Source organism: Cuculus canorus, chromosome 15 (assembly GCF_017976375.1).
Source record: "Cuculus canorus isolate bCucCan1 chromosome 15, bCucCan1.pri, whole genome shotgun sequence".
Lineage (NCBI taxonomy): Eukaryota > Metazoa > Chordata > Aves > Cuculiformes > Cuculidae > Cuculus > Cuculus canorus.
Genome location: NC_071415.1, coordinates 13,393,662 through 13,409,331, shown reverse-complemented (window position 1 = coordinate 13,409,331; position 15,670 = coordinate 13,393,662). Strand labels below are relative to the sequence as shown.

Below are 15,670 nucleotides of genomic sequence, written 5' to 3'. Positions count from 1 at the left end.
TACAACTCATGCCATTTTATTCTGTCCCATTTTTCCTATAAAAGTACTCAAATGTACTGGCAGGCAGTATATTTAAGTGTTCTGCATAAGGAGCAGATGTAGCTCCCACTTATCCAAGCACGGAGAAAGGAGTGGAGCAACGTACTGCAGCTCACACAGCTCTGCAGGACAGCGCTCTGCGTTCCTGAGCCGAGCAAAAAGGCAGCAGAAACCGCTGCCAAGTATCAGGCAGGGACACGGATGCACTTCCAGTCCTGCAAAAGCCCAGTAAGAGTTTGTCTCCATCTTCTATCAGTTTTCGGCTCAGCATATGGCTGAACAAAGCCTTCTTCCTTTGCTTTTACTCAAAAGCGATGCTACCCTGTTGCTCACCATGACTCAAAACTCAGCCATACACTGTGCTTGCAGTGTATCTGCCCTGGAAAAGCTCATTTTACAGCTCTCAGTCTGCTGCCACGGCGTACAAAGCTGGGCCGTGACCACTTGTGACTATCCAAAGATGGGTTTTGTGGTTTAAGTTCCTCACCCAAGGTTCTTCGTGCCAATGCTGTGGTGGAGTAGGAACATCCCAGAGTCTGGTATTCATTTCAGCCTCAGGGACTCCCCAGTGGTACGGAAGTTGGCTGCTCTGCTCACTGTTCCTGATGCATGGGCCAAGCTGCTGGCAGACATAAGATGAGAAGATAGAAGGGGATTTTTGTTGTTGTTGTTGGGTGTTTGGTTGTTTTTTTTTCACTATGCACAGCTGCTAAATTTTCCCTGGGCAATTCCAGAGCACCCCTCCAACTTCTCTAACTTTTGCCAAGTCTCTGACAGAGGCAGGAAGTCATGATGGGGCTTCTGGAGGATGCAGAAGCCAGATGAAGCAGGCAAACACCACCTTATTTCCAAAGGAGGCAAACACAACATAGAGGGTGAAAAGAAAAAAAAGGACAAGCTGGTGCTGGAGCACTTCTTCCTTTGTGCTCTGAACTTTGCAGAGGGACTCCAGAAGAAGCATTAAAAAATTAAGAAGCTTCAAAAGAACAAACAGCCTGTTCTTATTACAGCTCATACATTAGCATCCTGCCACACCGAGTCTGCGGGCAGCTCCCACAAAGCCTGCCCTGCTGCTGCAGCTGCCCAACATGGGTTGTCATAAATAGAAGCATAAAAACCTCTTGATGCTGCAGAACGTGGGACGGCGCACAACAGCACGGTGCTAGGGATGGATGGAGATGCTATCCATGGCGATACTGCCCAGGGCTGTGAGCTGAGAACACGCTGCTGCAGTGACTGGACTGCAGCGAGGTGGGGAGAAAGCTAAATGTGCACACCTTGAAAAAGCAGCACTCCCCTGCTCTTGTTTCGCATATATCTGTCAAAAGGCACAGAGAGACTCCAACTAGAGAAAGAAAAATACAGCCTGGCATATCATCCTCAAGACATTCCCAACACACGACGTACCCACAGCTGTTTATACTGCAGTAGTGTCAGGAGATCTGTTACTGCAAGAGGTCGCATCTCTAACGATGCACCCTGCTGCCACAGCAGAGTCCCAGCAGCACTGGCCCAGAGAACACTTACACGAGCAGAGCTCCAGGCTCAGTTCAGAAATCAGGGCATCTAGGCTAAAAATTGTCCCAGAGAAAAATAGGCACAAGTTAAACAGGAGCATAAAAGGGCCAGAAATTGGTCTTCTAGCTGCTTGCAGGAAGACCAGCCTTGCTTCATCCTCCCAATCGCTCAATCAATCTATAACTAAAAAGAAACAACAAAAATACCCTTAATGCTCCCAGTCCTCTTTATCATAGGTTCTAACGCCCAGCCACGTGCCTCTCCATTGAGCTGTGGATAGAGCTGCTGCTCCGGAGCTGCCAGCCAAGCGCCAGCACGGTCCCTCTGTGCTCCGCAGGCAGCTTTGCCGGGGCTGCGGTTGGAGCTCAGCCACCACTCGGCAGAGCTCCCCGGAGTGCAACCGCACCGCAGGATGGAGGAAGAAAAACGCTGTAGCGGCAATGACTGAGCTGCATTATCAAAGGAAGCCAAACCAAGCAAGCTCAGAAAAAGCCACAGACATTTCTGCCAGTCTGACAGCGGAAGGTGTGAAAAGGCTTGTGGTCTTTAAGCTGCCTGAGCCACAGGGCGAGTTTTGGCTGTCTCTCAGGGTGACCCATGCAAGGAGAGCTGGGCACGATTTGCACACAGATCTCAGGACCTTGTCCACTCCTCAAACTGTGAGATCGCTCCGGCTGGGAACACCTTCCCAGCAGCTTCTCCTTGGGCTCCCTCCCACAAAGGCAGAGCAGCAAGAAAGTTAAGAGTCTGGGCTTTTATTCCTTCAGAAAAATAATCCTAGCAAGATAATCACAAGGCACTCAGCGTGTCCCTCCACAATACATGGTGGCTTTGCCAGTCCTCAAATCATTTCTATACTTGTAGGAACAGTGGAAGTTGTTGCCAGACATCATTTCAGATCAAAACCAAGATCTGGGAACACTGCATAAACGGATGGGGCGTTTATTTTCAGGCACTGCTGCTCACACCTGGGCCTTCCCAGATTTAGCTATCATCAAATAGTGCGTAAGGGATGCAACACCAAGACACCTCACAGGTCTTTTGTCTTTTCTCTAAAAGGCTTTTGCATGATATAGGAAGACAATTACTCTTCCTAACAGCTATTACAATAAGATTAAATATAAAAAAAGTCACCTCAAGAATGAGCATAGGTAATCACGAACCATTTGGCCCATCTTCAGTATTATTTCAGATTTGGTGAACACAGCAGAGCCTTCCTACTTAAAGGCTAGTGTCTCACACAAGGAGCCCTACAAACCTCTCCAGGACTTCTGTTTTGGGCACCTCTTCTGATGCTTGAATACATCATCCAGCTACTCAGAGCCTCGCATACTGTTGTCACAGCACTGACACTGCAGAACCACACTTCCCTCTTCAACTAGTGACACCCGTTTAACACTGCAGTATCAGGAAGGATCTCAGTGACCAGTACTCACCAGTTTGCTAGTACTAAAGTACTGGCTGTGGAAGCTGTGACCTCCAAGAAAGACCCTCTGTGAAGACCGGTTCTACAAAGATACAAACCACCCTGGATACTCTGCAGGGCTGGACCCAAGAAACCATTTTCATTTCATCTTCTTGCTCCCTGGATGGTACAGCATGTTCTCAGCCCTCTTGCTCTACATAGTGTACCCCAGCTTACTAGAAAGGTTTACTCTACACTGTATGGGAGACACTATCTTTTCACTCATCTTCACAGAGGATATTATTTGTCACTAAGGGAGAAAAGGAAAATCCACCACTCTGGCACTAAAACCCAAGATTTTTGTATTACAAGCAACCTAGCATCTCATAGAGCAGATAAGCTAGTTCTGTTTTGATGTAGAAGGACTACCTGAAAAGGCTGAGGAAATCAATGGATAGAAATTGGCATTTTGTAGCTTGAGAAACTTGGAAGAGTCAAGGGAACAGACAAACTATTGACTTCCCTGCATCATCTCAACTGTACTTATTAAATAAGATCCCACATGTAGTATAAATTCTACCACATGCATGCAGAAGAAAACAAGGATTTTCAGAGCCTTTCTTAAATGAAACCTCCTTCGTGGCTAAAAAAAAAATATGTATCACACTGAAACTAAAATATTACAGAGGCTACAGCTGCACAAACAAATAAATGGTGTTTACCAGCAAAGGTATTTACTTACTGACAGTCAAGAAATGTTGGCTTGTAATAAAATGGTGGCATCTTAGATTCATATTTTGCTTTTGCTACATTGTTTCCATTTGCGGCCATAAACTGTGAAAACAAGAGAAAAAATAAAGGATTTTAAAATGTTAACAGTATTTTCCCTTGTCCTCTTTTGTTTCTAGAGAGTAATAACGTCATTGGGATGGGGCCTCTGTTAACTTACTAAGGGTCCCCCAGCACTGTGCACAGAAGGGATGCTGTAAAGGCTGTGCCAGGGCTCAGAAATTAATATTGAGTATTATTGCCAGTGCTCCCCCACCTTAATACGATGCTGGGGACAGGTCTGTGTCCTAGCCACGCACACACAATCCCTACTGGTCCCCATGGGAGCAGAAAGCAGCACACGGTGGCATTTCCAACTCAAAGGAATGGGAACGAGATGGCTCCCAAAGATCCCAGCACAGAAATTTGGTGATTACAGGATAAAACCAAACATTAACTTTAAGTCTCCATGTGTCACAGCTCCAGCAAGGTAACAGTCTCCGACAATATGCCCTTTGTTTTAGATCACATAATTTGTTCCAAAAGGATAATTTTGGTTTTGCAAAGCTATGGCAGCAACCTCTGAAAGGAACTTGCATAAATGAATAAACAAATAAATTCTATCTGCCCTGACAGCCTCCTTTCCTTCTGAAGTTTTATGAGAATGGTTAGTTGAGAACACTGCAAACAAAACCACGCATTTCCCTATTCATAAATTTCATTTAATGAAAATCACATTATAAATGTAAAAACCCTATCCTTTTCCAGGCAGGCAAGCTAAAATATATTTTGTCCTGTATCAAAAGCCAAGCATATAAGCATAACAAGCAACTCTGCTTTTCCTTCCCACCCCCTAAAAAAAAGATTTTTTCATTGTTTTCATGTTTTTGAGCTTGTTGAGTTTACATATTCAATCTACCCTCAAAAAAACAACAGAGAAGGGAAAGCCCAGCAACACAAAGGCTTATTTTCCTCATAAAACACATGACTCCATGAACTGCGGCTTTCAGAACAACCTCAAATCTACAACATATAAAATAAAGATCAACAACTGGTAGCACTTTTCATGCCTTTAAAGACACAAAGACTCAAAGCACAGGGTACGCTTGCATTTAGCTTTGTTGGTAAAATGCAGTGACCCAAACTCACAGGCACCTCAAGTCTCAGATGCACGTACCTCCACCTGAGCATCATCCCAGTCATCCAGACGGACTGACTTCACTTTGCTGACTTGGGGAATATTGCGATGGATTCCTGAACAATTCAAGCAGATGAAGATCCCCAGGCTGTGGGATGCCCAGTCCGGATCTGAAAACAAGCGAGAAAGAGAATTGCACTTGACTGGTCTGTCAGGTACAGCGCAGCAGGAAGGAGAGATGGCGTAGGACAGGGCATTGCAGGGGAATCCAGGAGTCTCCATGTCTGAGTTCCCTGATTTGAAAGGCATCAAATAAATACACAAGCAAAATACCGATATGTGTCATTTAGGAGGCTTCCTGCCCACGACAAGAGGCTTGGAACTGGATGATCTTTAAGGTCTCTTCCAACCCAAACTATTCTATGATTCTATATTGATAGTTATACCAATTTCACTAAGAGATTCGCAATCTCAAGCGCAGCAGTTATTCACAAAACCCCAATACACATACAATTGCATATGCCCAAGACCTCCAGAGCTCCCTCCGTGCTCACACGAAGAGAAGAGGTGAACATCCAGCTTTCATCAGCAAACCCTACCCAAGCATCGGGTAGAACAGAAATTGCATAATTAAAACAAGCAGCTCAGGGAAAGCATTATGCTGCTCCCTTGCCTTTTTCTTTTTTTTTTCCCACAACGGGAGTGCTCCCAGAGAGACTTTCCTCCCACAATTCCGGCTGCCCAGCAGCACAGCCCTCTGCGCCAGGAGGTTTCCAGCCTTTGCCATAATGGAAAAATGCTGCCAGTGGCAGCTCTGTACTTTCTCTGAGCAAAACCACATGCTGTTTACAGCCCTGAACTGACGTCTCACACAAAGCACTTAGAACAAGTCCTGTGCCTCCAGATTCCTCCTTGAGAGAGGCATTGCCTGAAGTGTGGAGAAACAGAGAGGAACCGGAGGAGGGCAGGGAGCGGGGGCAGGACACAGTGTCACAGTCCCTGGCACTGCCTCGCTAATAAAGCCAATACAGGGATCTTTGTTTGAACTCTGACTAGCAAATGTCAGCGCCTGCTATTCCAGCTGCGCCCCAGCACAAAAACCTTCCTTGGAAGTCACCGAGTCAGCAACCAAATCCTCCACCTCCTCCCAATAGAGGTCCCCTCACTCCATTTTCCCCCCCAAAACCCACATGTGTGGGACCCCCTGGTCACCCCATCGCATCGGACTGTTGAGAGGTAAGGGCAGGTCTTCCCATTTCACAAACTGTCCTAATTTGTTTATTCCCCCACAGTAATTACAGTAAATGCTCACTCCTCACAGCACAGCAATTATTTATAAAAACCAAGGGAATGTGCTTTCTCCTCCTTATCCATATTTAATGGTCTGGCTATGTCAGTGCAGCGGGAGCAGGCTGCTGTGGGGCAACGCAGCTTCTCTGCGCAGGGTGTGGAGGTCTGCTATCAGTCCCTGCCCGCGGGGACGGCCACCAAGCTCTCCCAGCACAGCCTAGAGAAGATGAATTTGGTCGCTTTCAGATGTAATCTCGTGAGCGAAATGAGCAGCCTCACTGGATGCAGCCACATGCCAACCTAGGAGAGTGGAGAAATTCCCAAGTTGTTGCAAGTCTCATCCGCTGCAACTCCCTTGGCACAGGGCTGGGACCAGCAGCCAGAAATAAAGGTGGGTTTTTTACTGTTTCACATGGTCTCCTGTCCTTCTGTGAGACCATATAATATAAAACCAGGCAAGTTGATCTAAGCGCATCATAGCGGTCACCAAGCGTTGCCCACATCCAGCCACACCGGTGAGGACACAGGGTGCTCTACCCCACTGGCCCTGATCCCTGCACCCTCATCCCACTCCTCCCACAACAACCAGATGACCAACGACCAGATGACTCAGCTTTACACCGCACCTGAGGTCAGGTAACCCTACTCATTCCGACTGCAAAGATTGCTGTCAGTTATTGGGTTACATGTTGGTAACAAGAATCGAGAGTTTTCCACGATCGTGCTCGTTTCTGTGCTTTATCTCCTCATATTGTCCTCTCCCATCTCTGAACATGTAGCTCTATGCAAAGTCTGGGACCTGCCAAACTTCCTACCACAAAAAAACGGTCCAAGGTGGAACACTGCTGCCCCGTGGTAGCCCAGGACAAGGGGAACAAACAATGTGAGCCGGGCAAGGTGAAAGCATCAGGGTCTTGTTGAAAAAAACCCATGTCTACTTACACACAGAGGATCAGGCACGAGGGAGGATGAGAGGGTCCAGAGGACAGGGTGGCCACAGAGCAGCAAAGTTTGGAGACAGGGGTCAACATGGCCACTTGCTCCCTGTACTCAGCACAGCTGCTCCATGATAATCGTGCTTCAAGCCTTCCCAAAGAAACGAGACCTGATCAAAGCAGTGCCCAACTCCGAGAAATGGGTATCAAAGCAGACATCGACCTCCACAGGTTGGAACAGGAGCCCTAACACTTGCTTTATGTTAACAGATTTATCTTAGACACACAAGTGGATTTCTTCATACTGTCTGCAAGTTCTTAGACTTAGGTTTCCAAGAAACTCAAAGAAATAATCCCTCCACTGCCTGCACTGCTGTGTGCGACAGGACTGGGAGATGTCACACCTTCCTCCAGGCAGGCAGGAAGACACATTTGGGTGGAGGAACATCCTGCAGTAAAATACTCAGGCTCAGATGGAGGAGATTCCAGGAGAATCAACTCATACGCAAGCCCTCTCTTCTCAATGTGGGTAAACAGCACCTCAAGCCATGGTTTTCAATCACAACTTGAGCTTTAACCACTCTCCTGACACCAACAGTGTTTTCTTTAGACCAGACTCTTAAACATGCATTCCCTCCACTCCACACAATGTCAAGCCATGTCTAATTAAGAAAGCAAAATCTGCGACATCTGTGGCCCAGATCTACACAAATTTGGCAATTGGTTTTAGTGCCAAAGGAAACGCCAAGCAGGAGGAGAGTTCAAAGGCCTCAGGCACCGAGTCAGTCCCATCTAAAGCATTGCTAAGTAGCTAAATCTCCCAGAAAAAAACTCATCTATCAGGGGAATTATCTCCAAAATGTCAATATTACAATAGCTTATTAGAGATTTCTCACAGCTCTTGCTCTCCTAGTTGAAGACATCTGACTGAAAGTAAGCCAGCACAAGCCCTTCCTGGACTTTTGTTGAAAGCCAAAACCAATTTCTAAGCATTGTCTGAACAAGCCAGAGGGTTACAGACCCACACAAACCCCTGGGCCGATGCCTTCCTGCGGCCCTTCCCGTGCCACCGCTCTGCCCGTGGACAGGAAGGAGAAGGGTGGAGGATTCCCTGACTCCATCTTCTGGAGGGCTCTGTCAATGATGCTCCCCCTTCTCTCCTGCTTCCTACACTTGTGACCCCACTTTTGAAGAAACCCAGCTACGCAGTCTCTAAACCCACACATCTTCTGCAGGAACAGGTGACACATCCCCAGGCTGCTGGGTGCTCGCTGGGGTGAGCACTCGCTTCTGCAGGGATGCTTTTCCAAAGGCTCAGGCTGTCGGTGGCTATGGCACTCCCCAAGCACATCAGTCTCTCTCTATCTTTGTGTCTGCTCTCCAGCACGAAAAATGCGGAAAATTCTCAGCTCAGGAATATGGTAGATAATGCCAGCGATTGCTGACTTTGGCATAATCACATCCTCCAGCCCTTCAAATGACCGCATCAACGCAGGCTTCAAGATAAGACATCTTATCAAGCATGTGAATAAATTCACATAAGCATCTTCATAGGAGAAAAATGAGTATCGGGGCAACACCATTAGTTTAGTGAACCAGTGTCCCCAGGCTGTACAGCTGGTGACACAAACGCCTCCCCACGCTGAGATGAGGTCTCCATAGCCAGCTGAAGTCCACATTGCTGCTAGACTCTTCAACTGCTGGAACACTGTCTCCGTACTGGACATTATTGGGGCATTCAGTAATTTTATTTAAGCCATTTTATCTAAGTGGGGCCCAAAAAAGTGCACCAAAATGGTAATACATCATAATCTGAATCTTTTTTTGGGGCAATGTCCAAAAAAGATGATTTTTTTCTAAGCTTCTAGAGTTGCAAGCAAACAGCAGTGAAGCCTAATGAAAACTCTCCAGCATGCCTAAGTTCCACACAAATGACTTTATTCCATTATGTCAAGCCAAAAGGAATAAAGACTAACAAGGAGCAAGGGGAATATTAAATCAAATACACTGTTGTAAGTGCAGAAACTTACCCTGCAGCACCATTGCTCCAGAACAATCCATACCAGCTCTACCAGGCTTTCACTGCCCAATGTGGTAAAGATTTCTGGTCACTTATAAAGAAATTATAATAAATTTCAAAATAAAAACCTGATACAATTTAATTTAAAAAATATAAATACACAAACAAAGCTAAACTAAACTCAGAAGAAGGCCATTGGGGCAGTATTTTCCCATCTCATTAATCTGAAAGGGAAGGCACAGCCAGAAATTAGAGAAGAATCCAAAGCAAAACTAAAACACCTGGGCAGCGCAACTAAATTCAGAAATTAGCTTCCCTCCAGCGCCTTTTGCCACCACAAGTCCCAGGAAAACCCAGCACAGAGAACAATGAACTCTGCAGCTTGAACCCAGCGCTACTAAGCATAAGAACAGCCCGCAGAGGGGAAAAAACAAAGGCTGGACCCAGAAAAATAATAAAGAAGGACCAACAGAAGACATAGGACAATTTTTATCCAAACTAAAAGGTGAGAAGATTGGAGGTGGGATGGCAGTGGAATTTTTTTTTTTAAATAAATAATCAATATTTTCCATATCCAGAATATAAACACAGGGTTCTAGTCTGAAAAGCACTAAGTGCCATCAACCCAAGAAAAATCATATGAAGTAAAGCAGTACCAGGCTCAAAGTAGCCATGAGACAAAAGAAAGAACTCAGAGTCCCAAAAGTCACTCAGATGCCTCCACCACCTTTTGCCTTAAAACGCAGTTCCCGCAGTATGGAGCTGCCCAAGCCAAATATCTGCAAGAATACGGCCAATGCACAGCGATGCCCCATTAACACATTCTCCAGCACACAAACGATGGCCTGACCCTTAATTAGCTGCCTAGCTGCATCCAACCTAAATCAGCTGGGTGGGAGCCAGTGTTTTATCAGGATGGAGATCCAACAGATTTTTCTGATCTCTCTCCCCTGTTTGAGGTGATAAAGAATAATTAGAGAGGAGAGGAGGACCTCTTGAGGTAGGCAAAACCTTTTTTTTTTACCCTGTACTAGAAAGGTAACTTATATCCTAGAATACAGCATATAATCACGGGGATTTCAGTGCAATCAACACAAGGAAAAAGCCTTTTCTGTTTGCTGCTCAGCTGCTGCTGATTTCCTAAATGCCTCAGCCGGGAGAACCTCGTGTGCAGCACTGAAGTTCTGATGCTGTTTACTTTGGGGAAAGGTTTGGAGATTAATAAACAGCCCCTGGTCACGCGTGTTTAAAAATAACAATAAAAGACGTTAAAACTGAAGCCAAACAGCCTCCCACCAACACTCCTCTCTAAGTAGGAAAATTTTTCAGCGAAGGCAACTAAACATGCCAAGGTCTTGTTATTCCGCTGGCAGGTCTCAGCAGCCCCCTCTGCTCGCTGCCTGCAGCCCACGGCTATCCTGCCACCAGGCATCAGGACCGAACAGAAAACACAGTCACATTAAACACTCTTCATTTCAAAAATTCCTTTTCCCTGCACAAAGTGTCACCGAGCTAAACACAACTGCTACGGGATTGGGTTTTTTTTCCACTTCTTACCCCTCCATCCTGATTATGCCCAGAGAGAAGGGCTGGCGAATTGCTAGGGGAGGGGGGAAAAAAAACCCAACAATATTTAAGTGAGAGGACAATGGAGGTGTGGGAACAAGTTTCTACTTTTAGCGTGAAAATGAAAAGCCCGTTTCACGCCATTAGAGCAGCGAAGCGCTGGAACAGCTTTCCAGTAGGAGGTAGTGGGGGCAAGAGAGAGAACTAGCTGCAAGGCACAGCCCCATGCCTCCACGGAGGGGATGGGGAGATGTCACTGCGGATGACAGCACGAGGCAGGACCCGATGACTCAGTCTGCCTTCCCAATCTGTGTTTTCAGGACCAGCAGTTGGATAAGGGAAGGAGAGAGTTGAGATCAAACCCTTTCAGTGCCCTCCTTAATCCTGAGCAAACCAAGCAATCTCCAGCACTCATGTGTTTCCCTCTAATCACCATCCTCTCTTCATGAAATCAAGGGAATGGAAAAGCTTCACTTGCTTTAGAAATAAGAAGATGCTGGGCCCGCAGGAAAGATGTTTACAACCACCTCAGCCACACACCTCTCACCCTCAGGCTTTTATATGTACTGTTACACCAAAATACCAAATGTGTTTGGCTTTGCAGCACAAAGCTCTGATACCAGGCTCCCCTCCATCACAGAATTTCTGCTCTTCCTCTCCCTCACGTCCCCTCCGAGTCTTGGGCACAGAGGCTGATGTTACCCAGGGTCCTTGTCCCAATAATCCACCCCAAATAAGAAAGAGGAAATCAATAAAAACGAGCCACGTAAATTGCTGCCGCAGGGTTTAAACGGCAGCATCACTTTGATGGGATTTCCATTTCTATCTCCAGAGCCTCACTGTCCTCCTACAATGTAAAATTATTCTCGCTCTGTGGAAACACAAGGCTAAGTCATAGAAAAATGGACTAAAGAGAGAAATACTCAAGGTCTTGTTATGCCCTGAGATAACCATCCGTCTCATGATGTGAGCAAAGATTGCCTGAGACAAAGAATCATTTAGGGGAAAAAAAAAAAAAGCTGAACTGCCACATTAGTCTTGAAGAAAAAAAGATTATTCTAATGCATTGAGAGCCATTACACACCAGCAATTCAGTGAGATTGCTCAGTTTGCACTTAAAACTGCTTTACCATGCTGTCTTGGCTGTGAAAACACATCTTTAAACTCAAAACAAACACACTGCAAACCACCGTCTAGGATCCAGGCTCGAACTGTATAATGACAGGGGACCTGATGCCTCAGCTAATGACTTTATTGAGGTGGCTCCTATCCCACAAGCGGTCTCAAAGATGTAGCGAATGCCATCTCATTATTCATTACAGACTGATGAGTTTCACAATTGAAACATTTTTTATTCAAAGCAACCGTTCATCGAAATTAAGGTTTTGTAAAGTTAGGTTTTTATTAATCGTACCTAAAAGCTTAAAATAAAAACCGCAAAACCTACAAGTGAAAAATGTAACCTTGCAGGGTTTTTTTTCCTGTTCTGATTTTCAGTTTCTACTTCAGCATCCTTTCTGCATTCCCAGCTGTCACGGCTTGGGCCACCACAAGCCTGTTCTCCCTACCTGAGACATGCCCTCAAAATCGGGGAGGATTTTGTGGAAGCTCTGCTTTTGCACCAGAGACTTTTCTGCCAGACATACACACAGGTCCTGGGAAGACACAGACCGGGCCTTCCTGAGCATCACATTCAATGCCAAGTTCCACCCAGCTGCAAGTGCACAAAACCAGAAGACCACACACACCTTGAATATAGGACTTGGCCACTTAAATAATCCTCGGTCATGATTAAGTGGCAAATTCTGGCCCAGATCCAGGCCATCAGCAGGAGATGCGATGACCCTGCAGGGGATGAGGTTAGTTACACAGCCTAGGAGGAAAAACACTGCCTCCCTGATATTCCCCGTCCAGCCTGGGAGCTGATTTTTTTTTGCATGGTCATAGTTTAGCCATGACGATGCCAAGCTGCGAGCTCTTTTGCGTCAGGAACCCAGGCTGTTGTTACATGAGCAAATAATACCTGGGACTCAAACGCCAGGGCTATGACTACTGCACCTCACCCAAATGCCAAAGCAGTAACAAAAGAAAACAACCTTTTTTTGACAGCAGAGAAGGAAAAAAAAACCCAAAACTTTCACTGACTGGCTGATTTCTGGAACAAATATTTCCCTGAGCAAAAGAAAACCCAGCTGGCTTCCAAATACACAAATTAAAGCGATCAACAGAGAATTTTCCCCTGTTACATTTCTGACCCATACTATTCTTTGTTATCAGTATCCCTGAGCTAAATGGTACCTCTTATCATGGAATCTGAATTAAATGGGAAAGGAACACACCCACCTGAGAAGCAGTAATAATAAATCAGGGGTCTTGACCTTTTACTTACCCCAGCTGTACCAGATCAGCTACATGATGGGAAAGCACAAGTTTTCCCCCTCTTCTGTTCCTTCCCCACCCTTTTCTTTTATTTGCACTTTATTGTCTCTGCTTTGGCACTTTGCCCGTGTCTAGCTGTCCACCCAGTTCCAGCCATCACCTTTAGCTTTCTATGCATCTCACTTCTCAGCAAAACACATACTTGCACCCCAGCCTGGAAGCATCCTGGACACCTAACCCATGTTATGTCTTATCCAGAAAGACCTGATCTGCCACACCTGCCCAGGACGAATAACAGAATTTAGCTGGAATATTTTGCATATCTACAAACACAAGTTATACTCTTAACTTATGTTAAGCAGCCCACGGCATCTCAAGTTTAATGTCACTCTCAGGCAGAGGAGAACATTACAGCACCATCAGTAGCTCTGTTTTGCGGAAGAAACGGAAGCAAAGTGATCACCAAAGAAATTGGGCTGATGAACAGAGATCCAGTCCCAGGAAAGTAATGCCATGACAGTTCAGAAGAGAGGCTGAATGGTATTAATACAGCACATCTTGTACTACAAAAGCCTCTGGCCCAAATTCTCCTCTCTGAGTTTCAGATTCACCGAGATATCTCTACATGTAAATGTCACCAGAAGCAAAATATGGGTTTGTTGTTGTACAAGCCCATTTAGAGCCTTAACAACAACCCCTTTTCCCTGATACGAGCTCTTTTACTGACATACAGCTTCATCTCCATACTGCTGATGCTGAGAAACTTCCCTTTTTGCAGATAGGGCAAGGGAGAATAACCCCCCCGATCTGAATGGACCAGGCTTGTAAAGTCTTCTCTGGAAAGGAATAATTCAGTGAGCCAAAGCTGTGCTCAGCAAGATACCTAAAAGGTGGGTTGGTATAGTTCCACGGCAACGACAGCCAGCAGATGGGTGGGTGGGAGCAGGCAGAGCAGCGCAGCGCTGCAAAGCAGTTCACACTATGCAGAAAGTTCTTTGTCCTTTCCAGCCAGGTACCGGGGGACACAACGCATCTGAAAGTGAACTGCAGCATCCCGAGATGTAGATTAGGGACATAAGGCCATTGCTAATGGTACAAACTGGATGGTGGGAGCCAATAGATCTTGCAGTCCAGAATAAACCAATAGCCAGAGAAACAAGGTTCAGTTGAAGTGCTGGATTTTCTTTAACCTATAGAATGAGAGGCTGAAAAGGACATCCTTTCTCTACACCTTTTCAGAGCCATCCTGCCCAAGCTAATATAAATTTTGGCGTTTCTACATGGTGATTTTTTTACTAGACAAAAAAGTTACTCGCTCTACAGTTTTCTGTGATCCTTCTCAACGGCAGGTCCCACCACAACCATACAGACCCCGCTCCGCAAGAGTAAGATGCAAATGCTCGCATCCCAACAATTCACCACCCAAACGGTGAGGAAGATGCGGCTAGCTCTGATTTTCATCCTTCTGCGCACGAAGAGGACTATAGACATTTCAGCCCCGTCCTCTGCCCAGCGCTGCCTGCGCAAGGCACGCACCCACCGATGCTCAAAGGTCGGTGGGCAGCCCGCCCAGGGCAATGCCTCTGCTTCCCCGCATCTCTTTGCCCAGAAGCAGCGATAAAAGCCGTCCCGTTGGCGAGGGGACAAGGAGGACAAGCCACCTCCAGCAGCACAGGGCTTCCCCCGGGCAGAGCCCCCCTCGCCGCCGGGCTGCAGTGCGGAGCGCGGGGACCCGCCGGGATGACATCAGCGCCGGGAGGGGGCACCCCGGCCGGGTACCGCGGCAGCGCATCTCATCCCTCGCCCTGCCCCGCAGCATCCTCATCCCTCCACCCTGCCCCGGAGCATCTTCATCCTTCAATCTGCCTCGCAGCATCCTCATCCCTCCACCCTGCCCCGCAGCTCCCCCTGCCTCGCAGCATCCTCATTCGTCCACCCTGCCCCGCAGCTCGCCCTGCCCCGCAGCATCCTCATCTTTCAACCTGCCCCGGAGCATCTTTATCCTTCAATCTGCCCCGCAGCTCGCCCTGCCTCGCAGCATCCTCATCCCTCGCCCTGCCCCGCAGCACCCCAGCCCCGCAGCAGCCCCTCCGCGTCCCCCCGTGCCGCTCCCACAGAGCCCCCCCTCCGCCCATCCCCGCGGCGCCGCGCCGAGCAGGTGCAGCCGCCGCCCGCGCCCCCCGCCTCGCCCTGCCCTTACCCGGGGCGGCGCAGTCTGCGCACGCCGCGTTGCCGGGGCGCTGGAGCAGCTCCAGCAGCGCTTTCCTGCTCCTCTCCTTGGCCATGGGGGCGGCGGGCGGCGCGGCTCGGCTCGGCTCGGCCGCGGCTACGGGCGGCTCATGGCGCGGGGCGGGGGGCGCTGGCGAGGCGGGATGCGCGCCCGGGCGGCTCCATGCGGCCCCGCTGCGCCCCGCGCAAGGTGAACGCGGCGCCGCCGCCGGGAGGGGACGCGCCGGGGCGGTTTCTGCCCTGGGCGCCTCCTCGCTCCTCCGCCCGCCCGGGCGCCGAGCCGGTTCCGCCTTCTGCCGGGCCCGGGGGGCTGGCGGCTCCCCGCGCCGCTCGCCCGCGACCTCCAGCGGCGGCCGGGGGGGGCCAGACCCGGGGCATCCCAA

At 48.0% G+C, this 15,670-nt stretch overlaps 1 protein-coding gene across 1 annotated transcript in view; it reads right to left on the bottom strand.

The window, feature by feature from the left end:
• The window catches only part of ADAP1 (ArfGAP with dual PH domains 1), a 61,686-nt gene extending 46,144 nt beyond the window's left edge, over window positions 1-15,542 (bottom strand). The window contains exons 1-3 of the mRNA XM_054080438.1: window positions 15,259-15,542; window positions 4,908-5,038; window positions 3,705-3,796 (exon numbers count right to left, since the gene is read on the bottom strand). Of these exons, the coding sequence (XP_053936413.1) occupies window positions 3,705-3,796; window positions 4,908-5,038; window positions 15,259-15,343 (308 nt within the window). The 5' untranslated portion in view covers window positions 15,344-15,542. The remainder of the gene's footprint in view (window positions 1-3,704; window positions 3,797-4,907; window positions 5,039-15,258) is intronic.
• Window positions 15,543-15,670: the final 128 nt, after the last annotated feature.